The following is a 12,715-nucleotide window of genomic DNA, read 5'->3' as shown; positions in this document are numbered from 1 at the left end:
TAACGCTTTTTTCTAGTGTCATTGCTATATTATTATAGGTTTATACGAATGGGTTCATATTGAACAACTCCCATAAAGTATCCACTTTTAATTTATGAAACCTACCATATTCAATTTAAGAGTGTTGTACCTACTTACTATTGATTAAGTGATATGTGTATTACTAAATGAAGAAGATGTCAAATGCGTGAATGTAAACTGTAAACAGTAAAAATCCAATTTGTGCGAAAACGCCACTTTTTATGTATTATTTATTATTGAAAGACTAAACTTTTATCAAAAGGTATAGATGTTTATTTGTGATTTACCAATTGTTTTTATGATTCCCAAACATATTTTAAATGATTAATTTATAAATATTATTTATCTTTAATGTTTTAAGTAGTTGATATAAATTTAGTGAAAATTAAATTCATAAATCTATATAAGTGAAGTTTTTATTTAATAAAAAAAATATAAATACATATAAATAAAATGTATCTGTGATGTTATATTGTATGGACTTCAATTTTTATCAAAATCATATTAAAACTATCTATTCATAATAACTTTGATAAGTGTCTTCTAAATAATTATTTGGGTATTTAATATTGTGTTGATGAATATTAAATAGGTAGAATATAGGTATATCTTTTTATATTCTATAATAATATATAATATGCTTAATGCTCATACTTATAGATAATTTAAGATATAAAACTATTGTTGAATTTTTATGTGTAATTAAAATGCATGTATCATAAAACATATTAAAAATAATTAAACAAATATATATATTAGTTTATAATAAACTATAATTAATCACAATTTTGTGTTTATCGTTGTAACTACTAGTTCAACAACGAGCAGATTATTTTATAACATATGAGTTATGATTGAAATATAATAAAACACATAACAATCAATAATTTGGTTCATAATATGTACTTTTTGTCATACTTAAATGTTTATGCGATAATATGTGACTATTTAAATTTTAAATACATCTGTTACACAATTTCAAAACAAAATACGATTTTGACGCATACTTAAATGGTGTGTTAATAATTAGTCCCATATGAAACTACACGTAAATTATTATTTATTTATCATGATTTAAATGAATATAAATTTATAGAACATTCAAATATAAAGTAAGATTACAGTTTTATCGTTATATGAATTAAATTTATAAAACGTAATATTTTGTTTACTATTTTTTTCATTTTTTTTTCTTAATAATCCGGGAACTGAAGTAAAAATTAAGTTATATTTTTATCATGTAAGGTAACTGTGTTTCAATAATAAAAAAATAAAAAACTACAAGCATTCTTAGTTAAATTTTTAAATATACTTCAATTAAATTATATGAATGATTGAAAATATCTTTCTATATTGGACCAATACTTAAAATTGAAGATATTGTATTTCAAAGTCAGAAATTTACAGATCAAAAGATAGTGGCATAGTGTAATGAAAAAATATATAAAAATACTTCGTATATACTTAATTTTTTATAGGTTTTCTCGAGTTAATTTTAAATAGTAAGAACACAAAAAAACCCACGAAAGTTATTTTGCTATAACTTTATCAGGTTTCGATTGTAATTCTTCATTGATTACTGAAATTGTCGTGTTAAAATTTTAACTAAATATTACTTATTTTAAACGTAAAACAACTTTATGTAGTGATAGATAAAGATATTTTATTATTAAATTTATTTTCAACCCCTTCTTTCACTAATGATCTAACTAGATTCAATTGACTATCCAACCTGATACTAAGAATGATTAGAGTAATAGATTTAGGTTTATCTACAAACATTTATAAATGTAACTCATCTCTAGTTTATTGTTGTGAATTTATTTACGCCACACAATCAATCAGGTCATCCGGTTATTTCATTTCAGGATTTTTAATTTCTAAGTGGCACGGTTAAACGCCCTTTGAGAACCCTATAAAAGGCTACAAAAAGCTCGGTTATACAATTAATGCGTTGATCGTCAATGCAGATGAAAAATTTTATAATTTTATTATACTAAGTAAATTAAACTTAACATTTTAGTAGCTTAATGGTAAAAAGGTTATAGATTCTTTTATATTCAATTTCGACTTTTTTTTTTTTTACATTATAAGTACAATATTTTCAATACATTTTATAAACATTTTCTAAAAAGTCATAGACACATATTTTTAACTTAAAACGGTTTGAATTAGTGCATTAATAAAGTAAAATAAATATAACTGGCGAAAAGGTTATAGGTCATAAAATAAAATTAATTATACTTGAACGCAGAAATGGATAAAACCTTTTCAAGTTGTTTATATGTTATTGTGATGATTGGATTAAAAATTATGTTTTATTATCCAGGATTTACTTCTAAGAATAAATGCATGTTCAACTAATTGTTAAAAGTGAAATATTTGTTTATTATAGTGTTTTAATGATATCAATAATAAAAATGAGTGTGGCTTATTTGTAATTTTTTAAAGTTTTGTTTTTTACGATTTTTTATTTCATTTTTTTAATAATATTTATTTAACTAAATAATGCTGATTAATTTTTTTTCTTCTACCTCATGGAAATTTTTATATTTAGTAGTAATAACATCAATGTAAAAAAAATATTGTTTTCAGATAATATCGAATATAATATATACACATTTTTTGTTGATAGCCTTTAAAAATAATCATGAAAGTATAATTAACATGTTCTAAGTACCTATAAATTATTTCTTAACAAGATAATTATTAAAATTGGAAGTTATTTCTTTTATCAAAATGTTTAGTATTTCGTTCCAACTTGTAAGTTAATATGTGTCTTTGAAGCATTTTAACTCCTACCTCAAGTTTGAAATATTATAGATATGTTTTAGTCACTTAGTTTTTATAAGGATTCTTATTTTTTTGTCATTCAAAATTCAGACACTGATCCCCAAAGACAGTGTATAGGTACTTCTTACAGTCAATGAATAATAATTAATAATATTATCCCCTAATGGAACTTCAACGGTTTATATTATTCTATACATTCCGTAATGAATAATATACGGAGCGTTCAGTACATTATTTCATAGAATTACATTTTGAAACAACCAAAAACTTAAATTATTTCAATAGTATAAACATATTATATTGTGTTGAGCATACGTATAATATATCTTATAATTATATTATTGTTGTACAACGCGATATAGGTCATATAGCGAAACGTTTGAGTGGTGACGCGATGCGTTATAACGTAGGATTACCTAAGTTACAGGCCATTTCCTTGAGCATTAGCCATATTGTACGTACATAATAATATAGGTTAGCTGGTAGGAGAGGGTATCGTGCATTATTGTTGTTTTGTAGTGTCGTAGCAGGAAAAAACCCCTCAGTGCGATAAACCCCCGTTAAAGTGTTAACGTCTTTAGTGCATTTATATATTATTATGTTATAGGCATTGTAATATAATTAAGACAAAGACGATATATTAATGCGTTCAAATTATTCTTGACTTTCGGGTTTGTAGAAAAGACCGAGATTCGTTGGAATTGAAATAAGTGTGTAACATTGTACGTTTATTTTACAATATTATGATTATAATATAATAATAAATAGGATAGTACTGTACAAAAATAACATCATAAAGTCGTTATGACACAAGGGAGCCCTCACATATCTGATTTGTGTTTTTTAGGGTAGGCACATTGTACACACTACAAACGTACGTACACACGATCTCTTACCTAGGTTTTATACATGCGTAATATCAAAGATTACGTCACCGGATGTTAATTATTATTATTATTATTATTATACGGTAGTGTGTTTAAATGGAATTGGAAAAAACATGAATGATTCTTGATCCACCGGTCGTTATAGCACCTTTATTTATATATAAAGAAATGTAAATAATGCCAGTAAGAAAAAAAGTATATTACGAAACCTTATGTAATATTATAATATAATTGATAGGTATGTTAAAATTAGAAGGCGTTTGAGTTTATATTTAAAATCTAAGGTAATCACAAATAATATTCGCGATATTTTCTAATTTCATTTTATCACAACAAAAACCCTTCGTAAACTATGTGTAAAAATAGCTAAGTAAAAAAAATATTAGATCTTTAAGCACTATAAGGGTGTGATATCATGGATACATGCTAAGTATACTGCATTTAAGTAAACTTATTTTGATTCAATAATTTATTTACTTGGCGAGAAATTATTTAAAATAGTATATAAATAGTAATAATAATATTTTTAAAATAATAATAATAAATTATATTTTAATAGTCTTTCGCAATTTATATATTTTGTTCAATACACTTTATTTCTTTAAAGAAATAATTTCTAGCCTAGTAAATAAATTATTGAAACAAAATAAGTTTACTTATATTCAATATACTTAGCATTTATTCATGATATCACATCTTTAAAGTGCTTTAAAATCTAATATTTTTTTTTTTTTACTTGACCATTTTTATACGTAGCTGTTTATGAAAGGTTTTTGTTATGATATCACAAAAGTTTTATTATAAATGCAAATAGTAATAATAATAATAATAATAATAATGATAATTTATCTATAATTTATTTATATATTTTTTTTTAACAATAGTTTTATTAATAATTTCAAACTCTTCTTTTTAATAAGTACATTTCTTTATATTGAGCTATTTTTTTTGCAACTTAGTTGACCTATTTATAATTAAATAAATACCAATAAATACCAACGTTACAGTTATACGCGATATGTGAACAGTTACACAACTAACACGCTTTAATAATAGAACACACTATAATAACATTTACAGTATAGATGATAGCTACAAACGACGGTAGATAACGAAATAAACGCAAAATTATTATGACTTCCTGACACTCGGCACTAAATCCGGCAGTTATCATCATATTTTTCCCACATAGGCCTTGAGCCTTCTATCTACATGAAAACGAGTGGGGAAACAGGTCGATGTTTGAAAAAAAAAATATTAATTTGCAAATTTTAAAAATCAATTTTTAAATTAATCCATTAAAGCTGTAAGGAGGGGCACTTCACGGAACGCGATATTATCAACTTTGTATAAATATTGTAGCGGGCCATCTATAAACAACCGTGTCTGAGCTGTGTAATAGTAGCGGTTGAAATAAATAATCATAATCTCTTCAACGTGTTTTTTACTAAAAATATTTCTAAGTTCAAATGACTAAATCTTAATAAATACTGGCGTGAAGGTATTAGCTCTAACTCTTGTAAATCACGTTTAAAATAGTCCTATCTTGGGATCTTTTATATAAGTATTTTTCCTACTATTCTTTGTCACATATCTTCTAGTCAAGATGTGTACACTGTTCTCTGACCGTGGTTAACGCATCATCTGGTTCATGTGCACGTGCGATGATCTAATTAGTTTATGGCATTCGGATGACGTGCCTCCCACATCAAAATCCTATAGATTATAATTGTATTCAAAATCACATCTATCTGGTTTAAACTATTACATAGTTGCGTGTGCTTAACAGACTATTCCTATATGAAATGTGGTTTTAATAAAATAAAGTATAACCATTATTAATGTGTTTAATGCATATTGATAAGTACCGAAGACATAAATATTAGTATGTGTCGTCTGCGTCATGATAATTTGTTATATTTTTATAACATATCAGGGCACGTAGTACTATGTATACGATTGATATTATAGTCGATCGGTATTAGAATTATATAAATAAACAACGCAACAAAAAATTATCAAAATATCGATAGAAAAAATAATTTAATCCATAGCTATCTGACAAAAATAATTACTTTATTGAACTAGATTAAAAAAAAAAAAATATGTATTTTTTAGTATCTGTACGTTTAAATAAAATAGTATTGTTCAGTCTTTAACTATCTATATACAATTTGAAATAAATTTGTAATAAATATTAATTATTATTAAAGTATACAAAATATAACATTAATATAAATTGCATATAATTATAATAAATTATAACCGATAAATTAAGGAGTTATGAATGTTTATTTTTCATAGGTCAATACGACGGATTACATAAAAATCAATTTTAATATGAACAAAAATATCGGTATTTTTCCTATGATTTCAAATAAAATATAATTAAAATAAATGCCAAACTTTTTCTATTTTTCATACCACATGATATAAATTAGAATTATGAAAATACAAAATAAAACATTATATTATGGAAATTCACAAAAGCTGCACCAAAACTTGAAAAATAGCACTATAAACCTAAAATACTTCAAATATGCAAAAAATAGCAGTATAAAACTTCATATTTGAAGTACCTAGTGCTTAAAACAATTTTATAGCTCACTCTGCTACTTTTATTTGTATCCTATAATAATTAGCAAATACTATAAAATTCGAGACCTGGTTATAATAATAGTAATAAAAAAGATGAGTAAGTGGGTATTATTTTGCTTTACATTAAGTATCGAGTGGGTCACTGCAATAGGTGTATTAAATTCAAATTTAATAAAGTATCATTGTATATAAAAACGATTCTGAGTGGAGACAGTATTTCAGCTTATATCTAAGTATATTTCATTCTATGTTTTTTTTTTTTTTATATATATATACCTAATTATTCATTTATTTTACTTTTAGTACTATAGTAGATTGATTTTTTCTTCGATATCATTGTATTTTTTATTTTATGAATATTTAATTTTTCTAACAACAATATATTATTATAACATTTTAATTAATAACAGCTTACTTTAAATACCGTAAACAGTGTGAAAATAGATTCATAATATAAACTGATAATAGCATAAAGTTAATCTATATATCTTGGAAATGTCATTGCTTATAATAAAATTCATAATTAATATAAACAATTTATATCCACATGAATAATGATTTGAATTCTAAAAAAAACGATTAACATAGCTGTTCATCATTAAAATATCTATTTTCGTTCAAGTCTAAACCTCAAGTATTTATAAAACAAATTTTAATTATTTATTTTTTAGATTTTTTAAATTTATTAGTTATATTATGAATTATTTATTAGATTTATTATATTAAATGTTTATAACTTAGGTATAAATATATACTTTATACATTTTTAAGTAAACTACAAATAGTTTGTAGTTTTTATAGTTTAAAAAAAAATTTTAAATATTTTGACTCCAAATACATTGAATAAAAAGTTGTGTACATGTTTTTTCATAATTTTCAACAGATATTAAAACAGGTTTTGTAGAATCTTCTATTACATTTTTAATAATTTTAATCTAGTAAATAATAGCTTCTTATCGACATGTTTAAATAAAAAATTGAATATTTTAAATATTTATAAAAGTTTAAAGAAATAAAAATATTAAAAAAATTATACTATATGTTAGAAATTTTAACATAAATATTTAGGAAACTTTTAAAATATCTTCGATTATTTATTATTGAATTAATATCAAATGTCAAAAATGTTTTAAGAGAAAATATTTATTACATTTTGAATGTAACCTATGTATTAATCCATAGAGTGATAATTTTTTAATAATAAAAAAAAAATAAAAATCCTAAACATTTTTAATCTTTTCTAAAATTCATCTAACTTTCCGCAACATTAGGTTTCATCGAGACCTTGTTCCTAATGATGATCGATGCGTTATTCAGGTATTGGCAACTATTTTGTTTCCATTCATAACAGATACAACACATATTGTCAATGAATATCATCAATTATGTTATTCTCCCCGATTAATAATGTATTTAAAATAGTAATTACTAACTTTGACATTTTTTTTTTTTATTTTATACTTATTATAAACGCTTCCATCATTTTGTAAATTATAATTACTACTCTACAATCTACATGTTGACTTATACACATGACCAAATATTTACAGATACATACATTTAATTTTGTAAATAACAGCAATTATCTGATAACCCTAATTTCTTAAGTATATTCGTATTTTTTCGTATTTATTTGAAAGTTTGGTTAATATATCACTTCTTCTGTAAGATAAATTTATGTCTGTCAGCTCCGGTATTCTGGATCAAAAATATTGCTGAAAACTACTTTAGAAAATTAGTACTACGCTACATTATAGTATTGATTTGAAACACATACAATTCGAAAAAGTATATTCCAAATTTGATCACCCGAATTGTAGAGATTTTCAGAAACACCACACGTTAGATGTTATGACGAAATCATGCGCGTGGCTTAATGTAAACAGTCATCGTGAGTTTTTTAAACTATACATAATAGTTATCTTTTTAAGTGTTGATTGATATAATTGCAGGTATTATGCTGTATTCAAAACGGTTTCTATATTATAATATGTAAACATGTCCACCGTTGAACAAGCACAAAACTGTTGCATACATATTGCGTCTCTATTTTTTTATACGACTATACTAATTGCGTCCCGATTATCTGATACCAGTATACAATATTCGATACAAGTAATTAACTATTATCTAGTATCAAATAATTTTTTGAAACTTATAAAAAAAACGTGTAAGCCGTATAGTAATTATTATGTGTTTTAATCGTATGTTGTTATAGTGCGCTGTTCTTTTTTCAAAAATTATTATAAATGATAAACAGCGTTGCATGAGTTGCAAAAAACATGTAACTCACATATTAAGTTAAATAATTAAAATTAAACGCGCTAGTAAGCATAACTTTACAAGCATTCTTATGTTAAAATATTAAATAAACAAAAATTAAGTAATAATTTAAAACACATGGCAAAGATCTCTTTGTTAAGCCATCAAAACTAATTCATAGATAATTATCAAATGACGTATCAATATCGACATTGGACGCAATCAGTAAAGTCATATAAATTGCATCACAATTAGTGTAGTTGATAAATATTATTAGCTCGCAACTTGTATGAAAAAGGGATCTTGAGACGCGATTCATTGATATTCATAAAACAAGGTTATACAATTGATGGCCCTCATACTTTTTTATTTGGTCCGTACTAAATTTAAAACTATTTTATAGAATTTAAGCGTTTATCTGTATTTTATTTTATTATGTATTTTCAAGATTAAAATATAAATAAATAAACATAAAAAGTTTTTGTTAATTTTAAATGTTATAGATTTTTATTTTTATTTTTTATACTCTAAGCTTTAAAAATTAGCTCTTTAGTAACTTTAAATTACTCATCCTTGGTTCAATCTTTAAAATATATTCTGGATTTGATTTCTGTCACTTTTGAACTTTGATAATACTCGTATATAATATAATCTATACTGTATGAAACTTTTTCAGATTATTTAACTGTGAAAAAAAGTTTAATTATCATTTAATCGTATTTTAATTTTATAGTTGATCAATATATGTATATATATGTTCACCCAGAATAGTGCACTATTTGATCACAAACTAAAAACTATTATAAATACAACTTGATTTTTTTAAATTTTAAGTGTAAACTGGCAATGACGATAAATATAATGTAAAATAGTATATTAGATTCTTAATATTAAAAAAAAAAAGAATATCATTAAAGATATTTTGTATTTTATAGTACAAATTAAATTGTCTATTGTTTACTATAAAATAATTTAAAACAGTCAAAATTATTAACGTGAATGTTAATTATTTACATCTATACGTGTAAAATTCATTAGGTTTTGTTTTATTCGATATAAGACGTTCTGCTAAAATGTTACTAATTGAAATTTGTTTCACTTATTAATGATTCGGTTGTCAACAACATTTTCAAGTTTAACAACTGATAACTTGACCTATTACCAATTCTATTTGATACATTAAAACATTTTTTTATATCAGCCTTATTAACAATAATGTAACTGTATGTAAGGAATAATATTGAAAAAAACCAACTTTGTCCCGTCCACTGGAGTATGTATGAAATATGAATACTGAGAGAATAACCTTTTGTATCATAAATTTCTTTAAGTGAACCTACACAATCGCAATTATTTTTACTGGCCAATCTCGGAGACGGCTTTTATTGAAAATCACTTTGTACCAAGGCATTCTCCTTCTAGTCCGGTCGTTACACACACACACACATATTTATATATATTGAATCTAGGAACATTGAAATTCGGAGTGCAGGGTTAGTTTTCCGGTGATTAAATAATCGATGAAAAGCTGCTGTACAAAAGAAGAAGCTTCTTCGTCGTACAGACTTGTCAGTCGGTTATTATGGTTTCTTTATATTCTTTTGGTATCTACCGTATGCAATGGATTAGATATTTAATAAGATTTAGTAGTATTTTTTTTTTTTTTTTTGTGTAATTTAATTTACCGACAAGATGGAAAATAAAATACTTATCTCAAACCTTATGCATACCAATAAACAACCTCCACAATTACGACGAGTAAAAAAAATAAATCTACGAAAATATTCTAAATCTGTATACATTTATTATGTGTATTTTTTTGTACTGTGAATCTGTTCCATGTACTCATAATTTAGTATAAGTATTAGGCGGTACTTTCATTTAATTTAATTATAATCCCAAAAACTGATGAAAATGGTTTCAATTAGTTTTATATAAAACGAACCAACTGTTTACATAAACTATACATAAAATGTGAACTGTGTTAAATAAAAATAAAATTTAAATTATAAGTTTATAAACAATATTATAGTTTGGAGTCTCAGAAACAAGGTTCTTGAGTAGCGTTTCCACTTACCGTTATTATCAATACTGAGGTCAAAACTTATTTGATTTCAAGGAAATGTTCTCATTAATGACCGTAAATTTTATTTAATTGTAACTGTATAAATAATTAAACAAAACGTTTTCATTTTTATTTATTTTTAAAAACACTTAACTAATCAAAAATATTTTGATATAATAAATGCATAATAAGACTGAGTACCACACAGAATAATATTTTATTGATAATATATATAATGCCGGGTTGCGGTATGTCGAAGTAATAGTAACACCTCTTTCAGACTAGTCTTTCCGCTATATTCAAGTAACCTAACTGTAGAGTGTTTTAAAGTGCATACATTTTATTTGAACAGGTTATCCAATACAACATCGAAAGATTGCATATAAAATCAGTTGAATTATTCTGTGGTGGATTTTAACGTGTAGCGTAGTATTCCGCAATATTTAGTACTCATAACCAATGTTCTCGGAATAATATTTACTAAAGTAGTAAAACAATGTATAAAAAATAACCACAATACTCACTGATACACGGGTTTTCATTTATCATCGAAAAAATTCGATCGCAGCGTTTTTTGACTTGATTTTGTGGGCATATGCATCCAAATAGCGGCGTCTTCCTAAGACGCAGCCAATCTCTATGACATTCTTCCCTGTATACCAAATAAATATACATCAAAAACAAGTTATTAAACATCTAAATAAAAATACAATATAATATGCAAATGTAATATGTTGCACTCGAAACAGCCCTCTTCCCACACGCAAACCAGCGCAAACAACTATGGTGTATAATTCCAATTTCTGGTTAATTATTATTACCAACAATTAAAGGCGTAAACCTGTACATGTATATATAATTCAATGTCGAAGCACTCGACATTTAATTACTTACCACCAACGTAATAGAAATATTACAATATAATATGTAGATAGTATAAATATAATACCAATAATTTTATAATACAAAATAAAATACGTGTATAGGTATATTATTTGTGTAGGTACAACATTTTTAATTAAATAAAAACTCACAACAGTATTGGATATTGACATTCAAGTTAATATATTATTATATGAAATTATTTTAAATTCTAATAATCGTAAAGTTATTAAATTAGTATTATTTAACATCAATAAGGATATAAGTATCAATTATAATGATTTATTTTAGAGATTCGCTTATTATTAAAATCAGTTACTGCTTAAAAAAAGATTCCATTCTTAAATCGAATACTTATTTAAATTTTGATTTTAAGAATACTTAAGTTTATTTAAAATTGAAGAATATTTTATATTTTTTAATACTTTAATAAGTGATACAAATATTTTATCTTTTAATCTTTTTAAATAAGGCAATACTTTTTTTTTACGATGAAAAAAACGTAAAATTTAATACATTTAATGTTTTAATTTTGAATAGTGAATAACTGAATTACAATTTCAAAAATATCAAAAACAGTCATAAAAAATATTGCTCAAGTCTATTCAATGTAACTTTTTAAATTCTTGCATCGATTTTATTTTTAAAATATTACAGAGAGTTTCATTATATTTGTTGAGGGCTTCAGAGTTGTTTTGTTGAAAAATGGGGTTGACAGAAGCATAAATATAATATTATGTAGGTTTAGTTTGGGTTTTGTTTTGCTCCTTTGATACATTATTCTATTAGCAGATAAACAAACTGAGAGGCTCTTACTGTGTTTATTAAAATAATAAAATATTTGATTTTTATATCATATTAAATATAGTGTATAATAATATGCTGTTAATTTGACATACATGTGGTAATAAAACTGTTAAATTTACGAGCGCAGATGACCAAAAACGGTGTTTTAATAATACAATATTATTAGAATAATTATTATGAATTCGCAATAAATGGTTTCAGGCGTTACAGTAAAAATATATTATGTAGATGACATATTAGTATAAACAAAATTAAGTAAAGAGCATGATACTTCTCTAAAATAGTCCGTCCAATAAAAATTACCCTTTACACACAAATATAATAATTTGTATTTTATACTATATTGTAATTATATATGTAAACAAAATCGTGATGTTTTGTATAAATTACGTAGTTGGCG

General features: G+C 24.2%; 1 protein-coding gene across 1 annotated transcript in view; it reads right to left on the bottom strand.

The window, feature by feature from the left end:
* The window catches only part of LOC112596573, a 163,426-nt gene that overhangs the window by 40,799 nt on the left and 109,912 nt on the right, over nucleotides 1-12,715 (bottom strand). The window contains exon 5 of the mRNA XM_025342330.1: nucleotides 11,151-11,278. Within this exon, the coding sequence (XP_025198115.1) occupies nucleotides 11,151-11,278 (128 nt within the window). The remainder of the gene's footprint in view (nucleotides 1-11,150; nucleotides 11,279-12,715) is intronic.

This window comes from Melanaphis sacchari, unplaced genomic scaffold (assembly GCF_002803265.2).
Source record: "Melanaphis sacchari strain LSU unplaced genomic scaffold, SCAv2.0 Contig32_pilon_pilon, whole genome shotgun sequence".
Lineage (NCBI taxonomy): Eukaryota > Metazoa > Arthropoda > Insecta > Hemiptera > Aphididae > Melanaphis > Melanaphis sacchari.
Note: the sequence above shows the minus strand (reverse complement) of the source record. Positions and strands in the feature narration are given on the sequence as shown.